The sequence below is a fragment of the Anser brachyrhynchus genome (assembly GCF_964034855.1).
Source record: "Anser brachyrhynchus genome assembly, chromosome: 6".
NCBI classification, from domain to species: Eukaryota; Metazoa; Chordata; class Aves; order Anseriformes; family Anatidae; genus Anser; species Anser brachyrhynchus.
The window spans coordinates 35,687,297-35,702,573 of record NC_137700.1 but is presented as its reverse complement, the minus strand read 5'-3'; the positions used below and the strand labels follow the sequence as shown (position 1 = coordinate 35,702,573).

Genomic DNA, 15,277 nt, shown 5'->3' with positions numbered 1-15,277 from the left:
AGCTCCAGCGCTGACTGGCTCCGAAGAACTGCTCGTGGACGACCTCCAAGACTCAACGCTGAAACTCGTGCATGAGTAACAAACAGCATTTCAAGAAAAATCACGATCTCTTCAGTGATCATTAACTAACAGGAAGCGCAATTCATTTGGCTGCACGAATAATTAATTAGAAATTATTAAACCCAGCCCTACTTAGGATACTTACCCGGGGAACCAAGTGCTACAACATGTCAATGACTTTTGTTTTCTCAATCTCTGAAAGCAGTTATCAATTCAAAACACACCCAAGAGCCAGATTTTCCACGCAGGACCTGGTGTGCGTTTCAGTGCCCAGTGTCTCCAGCCTTGGCCAGCCTGAAAAGGGCAGCAACTCACTCTCCCGGCTGTGATCTGCACAGCCAGCCTTTTTCAAAGAGCCCGTGGACACTGCGGTTATTTTTACCCTCTTCCCTCTCTCCCATCAGTGCACAACGCACAGGGAAGGATCTGGGGAGCAACAGCCTACTTTTCGCTTCCTTATCACACTTGAGAGCGCGTCTCTCACCTAGAAATTTTGGGAGAAGCCCGTCCTTGAGCACAAGTTTTGCTGTGTTACAAGTTTCCAGTATTGACGGAGGAGGCAATTTCCTGCCTGGCAGGAAGACACGGAGCAGACCTCCCTCCGCTGCTCCGTCTCCTGTTGGACTGCAGCAGGAATGGCTGCGGAGGAAGGGGATGGGGGCAGGGGAACCGGAGGACTGAAAGCAAGAGAAAGTGCGGGGCTGCGAACATGCATCCAAACACAAAGCAGCCAGAGGATGCAGGGAAACAAAAATGGGATGCATTATTATTCCATAAATTAAGTTAAAGCAACCTCAGCACGTCCCAGAGCTTTAATACCAGGCTGCCGCGCACCGAGCAAGTTGGCTTCCAGCCTGCAAAATGTTTCAACTTCACTCGGCTGAGGCGAGACCCACGTTTATTAAAACAGGTTTATCTTCCTGCAAATAAACCTCAACAGCTTTTGCGCCCTGAAGAAGCAACTTCGGCTTGTCGCCTCCCCCTCCGTGCCTCAGCCCACAACAAACCATACATTCAAGCTGTGATGAGTAAGGAATTACCAGGCGCAGCTCTCTGAACCGTGCCCACACAGGGCTGGTATGCAACAGGTTTCAGTGTTTGTTTTTATAATAAGTGAAGCAAAAGTAGTTTAAGACAACTCAGCTCCACTTCTCGCCTCTCTCTTCTTTGAAGACGGTCTCTTATTTTGAGACTTAAGCAAAATTGTACAGCGGTTAATAAAATAAAGGGCATTCCCCGACTCGGATTTCAGCCTGTTCCAAGTAATAGATAACTTGAATATTTTAAAGTTTGCCTCTGTTTCATGAAGAAACGCTAATAAAAATTAAAACGCAACCTCCACCTACACATTTTCCCCACTTCTTAAACATCTACCTGTCCGCCTCGTAATCTAACTTTTGCTGATAAATGCAAAAGCAAAAAGAAACCACAAAACTTTCCAGAAACAAAGCAAAAACTAACGAAAATTTAAGAAGCGTAAAGCTCAACTTGAACAGCAGACAAGTATGTGGAGAACAGCGTGACCTTTCCTTATCACCCACTGACATGCTTAATCGTTTCCAAACAAAAATGCTATTTTCTGCCACTTCTTCTTTCTGCAAGCACCTCCAGAGCCTGCCTGGCTGGTAAACAGTTAATCTCCCAATATCCCCTGCTGCCTGCGAAAAATCACGGAAACAATTGAGACATTGTCCAGTGAACAAGACTCCCAGGGACTGACATTTTTGTTTATGTCCCAGTTCTCAGCCTGTCAATTTTCACTACGAACGTTAAAAGCCCGGCTCGCACCAATACAGTCTGCCCTCGGCTGAAAAGGCTCCACTTCATTTATTTTATTAAAGCTATGGTCTGTTTATGATTCAGAGCTCTCCCCGTCCGCGGACCTGCTGGTCCCATCCCCCTGCCTTCCCTTCTGCCCTGCAATAGCCACTTCCTAACTCCGAGGAGACTTTGCAATGCCTCTTTCAGGGAGAGTGCCAGGAAAAAACCCGACACGTATGTTAAACACCGGTGTTGGTACTTTGTTGGGGTAAGGAAACGCACTACTGCTTCCATTTCTTTACTCTAGTCCCTTAAAATAGCCTCTGATTATTAACTGGGGTAGGATAGAGGGGAAGGGAGCTGGATACCAACCCGGAGTGGCAGGAACTTAAAAAAAAAAAAAAAAAAGAAGAAAAAAAAAAACCACACAGCCACTCCCGGTACCCAGCAGCAAAATAGAAAATACATGTAATGGAGTAAAACAAACATCTTGGAGCAAAACAGCATTTTCGCTGTTGCTCCCTGGCTGCGTTTCCTGTCTGCGTTTTCATAATGACGGGAGCGTCAGGCCCAAAATACATCCCTCTCCTTCACCCCCGCCGCTCTCCCCCCATTCCCAGCACTTCTTTTTTTTTTTTTTTTTTTTTTCTCGTTACGCTCTCAATACTTTATCTCCATGAAAAGCACACACAGCGGTCACCAGCGTTTCCTGTTTGCCGAGTGTGCTTTAACTATATCACACCCTACGCTGCTGCGCTGGAATGCACAGCATATGGCATTGTGAAAGGGTTTACTGTCGAATAATGGCAGCAATGCAGTCCTGCTGGTTTATATCAAACCCTGTCACTCTCTTCACGGAGGTCTCTCTCTTGCTCTCCGAGAGGCGAGGTAAAACACACACACACACACACACACACACACCATGCTACCTCCAGCCTCACTTAGGACCTCAGCAGAAGCAGGATCGAGACCTGCAAAGTCAAGGCGAGACTGCAGCTTGTAAAGCTGTGACTTGCAGCCACTCGTGATTTGCTTCCACTCCCAGAATATCCGCAGGATGTTGCATCCCTCCCCAGGTGTACGAAGGGGCCGTGAAGAAGTTTTTAGCTCCTGGCTGTGGCTGGTTCCTGGGGGCACACGCGGCCCCGGTGCCAGCAGCCAGCATGGGCTGTGGACCGCCGCGTGCCCGAGCCCCTGCCCGTGGGGTGGCAGGGCTGCGAGCCCCAGCGACCGCCTAAACCACATCCAGGAGAGCAGTTTAGTCTCTCCCTGCTTCCAAAAATCAGCACTGATATATTTGTTTATGAAAACATCCACTCAAAAGCCAAACACATGCCACCGCCTTTCACTTTGGGTCAAAGTTTCAGAAATGCATTCTTGTTAAATTGCTCAGAGGTTTATTTTTGTTTGTTCTGCGTTGTGCTTTTTTTTTTTTTTTAAGCAAGTTTAAAAGAAAAGGCCTATCAAATAAATAAATAAAGTGCTGCTTCCAACTGCAGTCAGGTTTAACTAAGAAACTCACAAAGGTTACACTTCAAAGTCTTTTTTGTGCAGATCTTGAAATGCCTTCCCATGCCTGGATGCATTCGGCCAGCAGACACTGAAATAAGGAGCAATACTTTTAAAGCCCATTGAAATGCACCCATCCACCCTCCCTTCAGAAAAGGAAGCCTTACTTAATAGGCATTTATTATTGCTGAACTAGGGTTGAAAGTTCAGTGTCCTTATAGACCAAAATTATCAAGATTTCTGAGTTTGCAGCCCACGTTTAAGTCCTAATGAGCTATTGTACCACGCTCACTGCTATTAACTCTTTGATGTCCGGGACTTGTGTTGCTCCTTTCGGTGTCTCACAGGTGTCCAAGGGAAAAAGCGCAGCGCTCACCTGTACTGGAGATGAACAACTCTATTTTTTGCCTTTAGTCCCCTCCGGCACAACAAGCAAAGACAACTACAGCATTAAACATGCATGCCGAAGACAGGACGGCCCAGCAGTTCGGACTGTGAACTTGGAGCCCGGGGACCTGTACATCACTCCCAGCTGTGTTTCAGTCCAACACGGAGAACACGCTACTGTTCCGGGAAAGGGATGTGAGGATGCGGTGTCCATCACATCGCACAAGCCCAGCAATCGCACCGCCACCCTGCCCCACGCTGCACGGCCCCCGTCTGCCCAGGACCTGAGCTCTCTGGGGCAACCACCTGCCCTTCTGCAAGTAGCTTGCTTATTAAATCTTCCGGAACACAGGTAACAAGCGGTAACGAAACGATTTTAAATTTGCACCTGGCACTTTGACCTGCTCGTTTTGCAGTCAGAGCGGCGTCACTAACAGGCTTGGGAGGTGCTTGGGAAGAGGAAGGTCCCCAGCTTCCAGCCCCAGACTGAGGCGCCTGACCCCAGCCACCAGCAAACAGGAGCAGGAGGGTGTTTAAATGAAGAGGCATGAGCCCAGCTCAGCACCCAGGAGAGGAGCAGCCAAGTTGGCCAGAAAGCCAACAGGGCACCAGGCCTGTGGCCATCCTCCTCTCGTGTCGGTGCCGGGGCTGCTCCCTGACATCTCACCATTTACTCATCCCACAGATGCCCGAGCACTGCGATCTGAGGTGTCCAAACGGTCGCCTACACAGAAACACGGCTTAACAGCCCATCTCGCTGCGAGTGGACACTCCCTGGACGTGCTCCGGGCATGACGGGCAGAACAAGTTACTGCAGGGCGAGCTTCACCCTGGGCTTCCAGCAGCCCTGCCACAGGAACTGCCCGGGCACACACTCAGCTTGGGAACAGATGTGGGAAACTTCGCCTTCAGTCCAGGTGGGATCTGCTGCCTCACGTTCACCCCTCAGGCACCAACTGTGGAGCAACTGGCGTGCCTCGGATCCACACCAGAGCTTATCCCAAAGTAACCTGTCCTGGTCATCAGAGCCCTTAATGAGGAGCAGGTTATTTCATGTCCAGTGAACGACTTCCCTCCAGAGAGCTCAGCATGCCTGAAAAGCACCAGGATGGGGAGTCAACAGGGAGCGGGCTACAGCCTTAGCAATTCAGACTCCTGCTTGCTTCATGTTAGTTAACCGTGGAGATGTAGGCATGGCCAACATGCAGCGGAAGTCCTGCCGCCAGGGAAAGCTCGGGTGCACTGCACCCATTTTGGGTTTTCTAATGGTTCCCTGTGCATCCACGCAGCTGCTTGGGAGGAAAAGCATTCAGGGCTGTATATGCAAACTAAAGTTTTGAGGCTTCCAGGTCCCTTCACTCTGCTCTCCTCCCTCAGACACCATTTCCATATCACAGGGAAGTCATGGCCCCATAGCACAAAATACTGATATCGCTGAGCTCTGCAGATGTGCAATAGGACAGACTTGGGTTGTTTTGTCTTCCCTCTCCCAGACACTCTCCTCTCGGTCAGGGGAGATTTCATACATTTCCCAGTGAGTTACAAGAGACCAAAACCCTCCTTCATACTCACAACATATAGCCTTAGCTCCGGGAAGAAATATATCACAGGGACAAGCTCCAAAGGAGAAGAGCTCAGGACATGCTAGTCTGTCCCTCCATCCCTGTCCTTTCTCAGTACTTGCTCGATGGGGGACAGGCCAAATCCACGACCATCTCTCAGGAAGGGTTTGATTTTATTTATTTCTTTTTTCATACAGATGCTCAATTCCAGTGTCCCAGTTCAAAAAGCATCACTATACGAGAAAATACTTCGAGCACATGCTTAAATGCTGTCCTGAACATGGACAGACATCAGCTCATGTGTAATGATTTCTTGAACCAAGGCCTAAAAAGTAAAAAGGAAGGGGAAGGGGAAGCTAGTTTCCACAGTAATAGTACTCAAGAAGTCTTTGAGTCTTGCCAACAGGAAAAATGCATGTTAGAGAGCTGCTTCACTCTCCTAGGAAACTAGCACAGACCAACATCTTCCTGCAAGCCAGTGCAGCAAGGCCCAGGGACACAGGCGAGTCCTTAATTTGCACTAAGAGCAAGGTAGAGAGTTAGGATCGCAAAGGGAAAAAAAAAAAAAAAAAGAAAAAAGAAAAAAAAGCACTATGCTAGGATTTGGTTACTTCTTAGATCCATCAGAGCATCAGGGAGGCAAACCAGAAAGCCCTCTACCTCTGATGTGCACACATACATCTGTTCAAACCATACATGTGCCCAGGTTTGGTACCAGCCCATCACTCATTCTCTCTCTCCTTGAGAGGTGAGCCTGACTGCAGAGCTACCATTTGCTGGTTCAGCTCCCCAAAACTTTCCAATTCTGAGAGAGAAAAAATAAGGCACATCTGCCACAAGCATTCACGGACACGCAGGGTCTTCCCAGAGCATAAACAGCACTGAAAGTAACTTTCTTCTAAGGTCCAACATATGTTAAAACTTTAGGTTTAGATCTGAAAAACTACCTCTGTCTTTTAGTTTGGTTGGTTTTTTGTTGTTGTTTTTTTTTTTTTTTTCCTGTCAGGTCACATTGGGTGGTGGGGTTTTTTTGCACACCTCTGAAAATGTGGATATAGAAGTCAGTGTCTCAAAATGACCTTGGGAAAGTTACTTCACATCTTGCTAGCTGTACTGGTAAAATGGAGGCATGAGCAGCGCTTCCCTGGCTCAGGAGATTCTGCTCATGATCTGATGGCTGATTTTGCTCACCGATCTGTCAAGTACAAGTGCAGCTTCAATGCGAGCTCCCCTGGAACCAGCCCTGGTTCCAGCCAGCCACAGAATCAAAAGCAAAGTCTGTTGTACAACATTTTCAGTGTAGTTTCGTGAAACTAGGTACTGAACACTGTTTGGAGAAGAGATTAGGGGATTAGTTGTTTTATGAAGGCATCATTCCTAGCTTTTTGCAACACCTCTAATTCTTCAAAGGCTTTCCAAGGTGGGTCTGCCCCCTCCCTGTAGGTCTGCACAGGACCGAGAAAGCATGCCTCCTTCTCGTTACACAGCAGCTCACTAAGCAGCTCCGGGTCCTTCTGCAGGAGAGAGCACAGGTGCGTACAGTCTGGAAAGTGAAGTGTTTGATGAATAATCCAATCCCAGACCGCCGGTACTGCTGAGAGGAGCAACAGTCCCGGGCTTGAGCAACTCAGCAAACAAATAGTCCTGAGCCCAGCAATGCCAGCTTCCTTCCTCTCTTTTTAATGGTAAGTACGTGCTGTTTTCTTTGCTACGGCACCTGGACACAGCACACAGATCTTGTTTAGACAGAAAATAGGAGGTTTCAGTTCAAGTGGGCTCGTCTGCATGGGTAAGTTTTTGTGCGAGGGCTCGAGTGTGAATTAAAAAAAAAACAGAGAACAACTATTTCGAATTATCTCTCCGTGTGGACACTCTCATTCAGCACTAAGAGTTTCTTTGTGTGATTTAGCTTAATCCGTTTCCAAAGCGGATTAAGTTAAACCGCACAAAGGGCCTCTTACTGCTGAATGAGAGCGGCCGCATGGAGAGATAATGAGGAATAGCTATTTGGAGACAGCTACTTCCACCAGCTATTTGGGCTTTTCCACCGGCCCAAGGCTACACCAGGAATGTAGCAATCCGGGCAAAAATGGCGAGGCAGCCTCATCGTACCCACTAAGCCTCCTGCTGCTCGCACTGCCGCCAGCAGGGCCTCTGGCTCCTGACCCAGCTGTGTGATTTAGTCCCTGTCCCCCTCAGCTCCCACACGCATCCAGCTACGGATGGGCCACACGGCTAGATGGACCTGCAGCCAGTGGCCACACCAGGCCTGCAGGCCTCGGCACACGTCCTCGTTGATGTGACCAACACAGCCGGGCTGCTGCGGCCCTCACGCGGGGCCCAGGCTCGGCCCACTGCGCTCCCTTGGCTCCTCTCGGCACGGCAGCCACACCGCAGGAGAGCGGGTGCCTAATTTTGGGCCCACGCAAGTCCCCGCAGGCTAATCTAACGTGTGTGCTCCTGCACAACGCACGCTGCCTTGTGACTGAATCCTTTTCAAATCACAGCCCGGGTTCCTCTGTGCTAAAACAGTCTCCTGAAGCCTCTTTCCAACATAGTTGTCTACCTTGAAACGCAGCTCTGCTGTACCCCGAACTAGTCAGAAAGGAGCAGAATTCAGAGACTCGTTTGCATCACACTCAGGACACAGTGGTTATTTTATAAACAGAAGATACAAGAGGGAAGCCTGCAATAGATGCACTTCCAGCCAAGCTGAAGACTGCATCGTTATGTTTTACTTAATGCTCTCTGATGAGCAAGCGTTCACAAATCTCCACCCGTCAGCCAGAGCCCTACGAATGCCCCGCACCAGGTTCTCCAAGCCCAGCCACATAATTCACAAGAAATGGATGCTCTGCAGCACACACCAACACACCTACCCAGCTGCCTTCTCCAAGAGCACCGCTTAGGGTTGCCAGCTCCTAGGATTTTATAGCCAGTCCAGCACTACTTGCTATTTTTCCTTAAAGCGCAGTAGCCTTGAAGTCAAGTGTTTAGGGAAGAACCTCAGCCTCCACTTACAGCACACAGCAAGCCCCTGAACTGCTGCAGAGAAAAGTTTGAGAATGTGAGCGGAGTATACCCTGCAGGCTCAGGAACCAGAGAACAAATAAAGAGAATACAAAATGTATTATTTAAGAAACAGAAAACAAACAAAAAAAAACCCACACCAAAAAACCCCCACCAATCCTCATGATCCTTTGAGACCTGACTCATGATCCTAGAACAATTGGGGTTGGCAGTACTATATGTTTTACAGCATTTATTCACAGCTGAAATATCCCAACATCCAAACACTTCAGAGTTCCTGGAGCCGCTCGCAGATCTCTTGACTGCAACTAAGCGTGACAATTTGTCCCAGCTGCCAATCCAGCCCCAAGGTGTCTTCTGAAGGTGCTTTAGCGCTGACTGATGCTTGCAGCAGCACTAAATCCCTGCTCACTTCACAGTAAGAGGTACAAATCTGCACATTTCCAGAGTCTCAGCCTTCAAGCAGAGTGGTTGCCTCCATTGTAGAGGGTGGACATTATGCCACAGAGTAACGGCGATGCCATGAAGCAGTCCCCAAAAGCCTGAACTACTCTGCAAACTTAGCAAATTACTAAATGGCTGACTTTTTAGGAGTCCACATTTCTTCTATGCTCTGCCTAAATGCAGGTTTCCCATTCGTATTTAGTGAGTACTGAATATAATGTGTGCTTTATAGGAATCCATCCAAAATAGTTTTATTGGGCTGACAGTAGATAATTCTATACTTAGCTCTACACAGTCAGGTTTGAACACAGATTTTTAAAATACAATCCTTCTCAATGAAAAATCAAAAGGAATTAGTGGTGAAAGATTTACCCACAAAATTCTCAGCAAGTTTAATTTGTTCTGTGGCTGAATTCCATGCAGCTCTGAAAATCCAGAACAAGATGTTTGCACACTTTTGGGCATGCATTAATGAAACATCTTGTTTACTTTGCAACTGCCAGAGCAATTAGCTAAATAAAGTATAGAGCATTTAAAAAGCAGAGAGTCACTACAGGAGCTTTGCAATTAAGGCTGCCTGGGTATTTCTGCATCATGAGTCTCCAGGACCTGTGTATTGGGTCCAAGCACCAAGGTGCGACCTACTGCCATCAGAGGCTGTTAGGGTGCCAGTACAGCTCTTGACACTGGGCATTGACATGAAACACATGCAGATCCTTCCCACCCACCCACCCTTCACCCCACCACCACATTCCTGCAGCTCTCAACATGGGCTGCATGCTCAGGGGATTGCTCTGCACATCTCCACGCAGGTGGATGTCCCGTCGTGGGCGCATACGGCCTGAAATCCAAGAACAGCTCAAGAGGGCACTGTAGAGGAAGAACAGCCTCTCTAACACAAAATATTAAAGACAAACAAAGCAAGTGCTTTAAAAGCCCTCTCGGGGCACTGTGAGTGGAAGTTGCACGATTGCACTTCTTGGCTCTATGCATACAGGACTGCACTTGTGCTTGGATGCGCCCTATTTCTGGCCTGGAGCATTTGATGGGACACGAGGTAAACTTTGAAATCTATCACCTTGTAATATACTTGCAGGTATTTGTCTTTTTTCAGAGCGCCCAAGTGTGAACCACATGAGACTGAAAGAAATTAAGGAGAAGGGAGAGCAGACTGCACAGCTTTGACTCTAAACGCTCTGGGAAACAACTCCTGATGCCCCCAAACTAAACTGCCCAGCAGCCACAGACACGCTCTCCACACGTGTCGAAGAGGTTGAGAACAGAGAATACGTTTTTGAGATGGTTTTGCCTTAAGTTTTGCTTGTCATATTATGTTTTGAAAACACATTTTCACCTCCTTAAGCAAAAAAAAAAAAAAATTAGATACACTACTGCACAGTGATTCTTTGTTCTTGGGGATTCAGTCTACTTTATGGCTGTGTTCATTACATATTAGAAAACCCAGGCCAAATAGTACTAGAAGTCCTCCCCCAAGGTAACATTTACATTTACTTCAAAAGGCCTCCCTGCAGAAGAAAATGCAGGATTTTTTTTTAAACCTTTAACTGATTTGTAAGAAATATACTGTACCAAACCACCACCATTTTGGGTTCAGACTGTTTTTGCCTGGTACAAAGAAAGCTAAAAGCAAGTCTTTGTGCAGCTGAGACAGCAGGAGGCAGGACCCAGGGAACGGCCTTCACCCATCCTCCTGCCCAAACCAGGGTACAGCTTAGTCAGAATATTTACTTTGCAGAGAACAGGGAAGAACAGCCCTGCATTCCTACGGTCTTAAGAAAAACATATACAGATAAAAAAGGTTTAAAAGCAACTTGCTTTCTGCAGCGAGCAGATCTTGGAGATGCTCATAGGGATATACCACACGCTTTTTCACTCGCCTGTCCACACCTCACTGGAAAGTTTTCAGGCAAGAATCCCGTTCCTAGGGCACCCACACTTCATCCTTATCACCACAGTAGCTCAGGAAAATGGAGCAGATCAGGTACACGTTGAACATGGGATTTCAAGGCAGCTAGTACCCTACACGTTTAGAGGAACACACAAACCACGGGTCTGCTTTACACCCAAAAACTTATTTTTTTTTTTTTAACAAAATCAGAGGTCAGGGAGGGAAATAAAAGGGGGGTGGGGGTGGGGAGGTGCTGCAAATTAGCCTTAAGAACCTTTCGAAATCCCAGCCTCATAATAGTACTATCCACAGGCTGAATTCAAAATTTTGACCTAGCAAGCTTAATAGCATACTATTAAAACAATTTTTCCCCCAGCTTTCTTTCACCTTTGGACACAGATAAGCAGCATGACTGTGCCAAAGCAAGATGCAAGAGTCTTATAAGACAAGTGAAGCACCTAAATGCAAATAAACACATTGGTCTTAAATGGAGCCTCATGCTGTACCTTCCTCAAGACATGCTGAACATAATTTCAGTTTAATATTCTGTTTCTCATTACGGACCTTGGAGACTCTCTCAAGCACCATGAAAAGCAGTATTAACCCAGCCCTCAGCACTGGGGGCAATCCAGCCAAATTATTCATGCTGGTCTTTTGCTTCCATTTTCGTAGTCTTAACTTTATGTTCTTAACCAAATCTGAAAGGAGCAGGGCTTACAAGTAGGATAGACTTTACTTAAGACATTACAGACAGCCATGTTCTGCAGTCCTGAGTCATTAAACTAAAAACTCGCACCGAAGCCAAAGGGAGTTTCATCGAAGCTGGGCGTAAAAGCTGCAGCCCTGACACAGAGCTCGTGTTAATCAGAGCCAAACACTGAGAAGTCAACGGAGAAAAAAGAAAGGAAAAGGGAAAGGGGGAAAAAAAGAGAGAGAGAGAAAAGAAGAAAAAACCACACACACTTTCCTTCCCTCTCTTTGTAATCCACCTATAAAGATTAGGCTCAAATCCTGATTTCAGAGATATGGGAAAGATAAGAAATGATTTGCAAGCGTTAGCGTTTTGCTGTAGATCTTCGGGGCAGCACAACTGATTTCAGGAAGAAAAACTGGCATGGATACACTTGGCAGGTAGACAAGACACAGCAGCGTGGGTGGAGAGCCCATTTCTATCCTTATAGGTTACGCGTTACAGCCATGAAGAAACATAAGCATGCCCATGAAATACCCCTTACTGTTCCCTAAAAAGATTACGGGCATTTTCAGCTCCACAGAACCGGGTGCAGAGCCTGCTGCAAGAGCAGCCAGGTCCCAGGTGCTGCGGGCACGCACAGCAGCGATGAGCCGGGACACCACAGAAACCTGACACATCCCCAGCCAACTGGCATCTGCAGCCACTTCATCTGCTCTCCACCACCGCCACCTCCCCCGAATGCCATTACCTACTCTAACTTTATTTACCAGAAGAAAAAAAAAAAATTATTTTTTTTTTTTACTACGCAAAATGGACGTGGCCTGGGGTGGATGCCAGGAAAAAGGGTGGAAAAAGCTGCCTTTATTTATTTAAACAGAACAAGGCAAAACAGTTTGCTGCTAGAAATAAACATTAAACCTTGCAGAAACTGCCCCCCCACCTCAAAACCCACCGCTCCCCCACCTCGCTCCCTCGCCTCCTCTCCCCTTCAACATTGTAAGTAGCACAAAAGATCACATTACAAATGCCAGCTGTGGCTCTTTTGGAAGGTGGCCTCCATCTCGGAGGTAGTATATGTTCCTCACGGCCTAAGTGGTTGCTATGGTAAATATGCTTTTTATTGAATAGCAGAGTGAAACAGCTTTTAAAGAGACCCATAAGAACCCCATAAATGGTCAAAATACACAGCAGATCAACCTCAGCCTTCCTGGAAACAGGTTTCTCTTTATTTTCCAAAAGGATCCTGATTTTTGAACGGGCGGCGCCCTTTTTCGTGCATGTGTGCCCGTGCTGTCAACTCATCTCCATCTCGCCCGCACCCTCCGGAGGGGCTGGGGGCCGGCAGCGGTGATGCTGCGAGCGGGGACCCAGCCAGCCCCGGCACGACCAGCCCCTCGGGCTTTCAAAGCGAAGCCTGAGGGGCAGCGGAAGGTGCTGGTGATGCCCAGCTCTGCTCCCCGCCACATCTGCCTGCTGTCCCAGGCTGCAGGCAGCTGAGAAAACCCTCCCGCCGCCGCGCAAAAGCCTCCCACAAAGCCGTGCCCCCCCGCCAGGCCTGGGCCGAGCTCCCAGCCCCGGAGCCCAGGGGAGCGCTCCCGCTTCCAGCCCTACTCCTCAGTCAGGGCATTCAGAAAAGAACCAAAATCAGGAAGTTGTTTTAGTTTCTTTCTTACTAGGAAAAAGGTAACGGCAGGTTTTGATGGCTGCACCGCTCTAAATAAGCAGCCAAACATCTATTCTCCCATTTCTTCCTTCAGCGACAGCCCAAGCGCACAGGAAGGCAAAACAAAGTCACTCTGAAAAATCAAAGCAATCAGTGCTTTGACTAAGCAAGTACCAGGCCTGTGCTCATCGCTCTGCCATACTGAGATCTATTTTAGAAGCTATGAAATCTAGAAGATAGGAGACTTTTTTCTTTTTTTTTTTAATAAAAAACTAAGGCGCTCATAGCAAAGGCCTGGCACTTCTCAACGTAGAGACAACAACAGAATAACAAACTCCTCAAAAACATTTACTCTGGTTTTAAATTTCTAACAGAACAAATGTGTGTCTTGTATGATCTGTCAACTACGTCCACGTTAGACTTTATAACAAAAGAAAAAAAAAAGAACGAGCAGTGTTTCTTGGGATTCACCTTGTCATCCATTAATCATAAAAAAGGGTTTTAAGAAACCCAAAATTTGATGATAGAGTATTTTGGAAGAAATATTCTAACCTGCTATATGCCGTTTCTCCAGAGGTATGTTCCCCAGATGAACGTTCAGAGCTAACAGGCCCCTTAACGATAGGTTGTGCCAAAACTGGCCATAGGTGAGGACGGGCAAATAAATACTGCCATTCTTGCACAGTGCCATATAAACAAACATTTTTTAAAAAAACTATATGGAAGCTATTTTAGAAAATAAAATCAACTCCCCCAGCCCTCTCTCATGCAAATTTGTACTAAAGATTTCAAATTCAACGTTGTTTTTACAGTAGAAGCAACAACAAAAAAATAACTGAGAGGTTAATAAAAGAACATTATTATCAATGCTACTTACAAACTACTTACAAATTACTTTGTATTTTGCAGGCAAGTAATAAACATCTGATAACACTTTTTATACTAAATGAGAAGTCATCACAATGCAAGGAAGATGTGCTCTTGTTGAGCTTAACTCCGCTGACCCTTCCCTTCACCCAGGTAGAATGCTGACCAGTTCGCACAAACCTTCCCTCAAGATTTTGCAATAGGAATAGATATTTTATGTTTTTTTAAGCAAAGAACATAGAACAGGCTTGGGTTTTTGTTCCTTTTTTTTTTTTTTTTTTTTTTTAAGTACGCTTTCCAGAAGTATCTCTTCATTCAGTTCAGTTCAGCGTAGTCACATGTATAACCAACCTGATCGGACTTCACTTCCACTAAATAATCCTGCAGTATGTAATTTTAGAGCATTTTCAACTTTGTGCTCTCCTAAGAAGCCCAGAGCTAAGCATAATGAATGATAATTTCACAAACAACCAAAGAATAGAATATATACTCCCTCCTTTTACCACGGGCTTGTTAGGGTTTGTTTGTTTTGAATCTTTCAGTTCACATAAAAGAAAACTGATGACAATCAATGCGATTAATGTCAAATCCTTTTTTTTTTTAAACAAAGGAAGAACATCTTCTGCGTTTACTTACAACAATGTGTGCTGGAGATGGAGACCTAGCATCCTTGAGGGCTTGTCTACTCTGAAGGCTCCCTGCCTGAACATCAAGCAGTGGCCATTTCATCTGCAGATACTGGATGGAGGAAACAAAAATGGGAAAAGAAAAATGAGTTCAGAAAAGAAAGGCAAAAAAAAATAAAACAAAAACAAATCTTAGGTAACATGGGCAAAAAGATACAAATTAAAACGTATGCAAGGAACAGAAACAAAAATTAAGACGACTTCACATGTTTGTGGAGACAAAATCTGTCTAACAATTTCATGCCACTACATTAAAGTTCAGGAATAAGAAAACACAGCAGATTGCAAAGACAATATTACGTTAATTTTATTAATCATAACAAATCTAGAAGAGGAATAAAAGCCAGACAAAAACAAAATACCAAAACCATGGAGAGGATGGGCCAAGGGAGGGGAAGGTAGATTATCAGTTTTAGGAGAGGGAAAACACCTATTGCAGGTTAAAAATACGATCTCTGTATTTAATGGATTGTCTGTCAGCCTTCTTTCAATGCATGCACCACATTAACTCCTCCAGCTTCACACCACTGTGTGAACCCTAAAGGCAGAGGTCTGCCCGAAAAGCAACGTGAGCCCACAGCACTGCTGGGTCTTAGACCTATTTTCTCTCCTTTCCACCAGTTCTGGAAGTCACCGTGGGTTATTTTCTTCTTGCTCATCATCAGCAGGAGAGAAACCTTCTGAAGGACAATCCTTAAGGGACTT

The 15,277-nt window shown here is 46.3% G+C and overlaps 1 protein-coding gene across 34 annotated transcripts in view; it reads right to left on the bottom strand.

Moving 5' to 3' along the window:
• The window catches only part of TCF7L2 (transcription factor 7 like 2), a 177,584-nt gene that overhangs the window by 99,395 nt on the left and 62,912 nt on the right, over positions 1–15,277 (bottom strand). For 32 of the 34 annotated variants that reach the window (XR_013953076.1, XM_080598231.1, XM_080598252.1 and 29 more), the window contains one exon: positions 14,523–14,624. The exons of the other annotated variants lie outside the window; for them this stretch is intronic. Coding sequence is in view for 31 of the 32 variants with exons in the window: in XM_080598231.1 (XP_080454357.1) it covers positions 14,523–14,624 (102 nt within the window). In the remaining variant the exon portion in view is untranslated. The remainder of the gene's footprint in view (positions 1–14,522; positions 14,625–15,277) is intronic. 34 annotated transcript variants of the gene reach the window in all.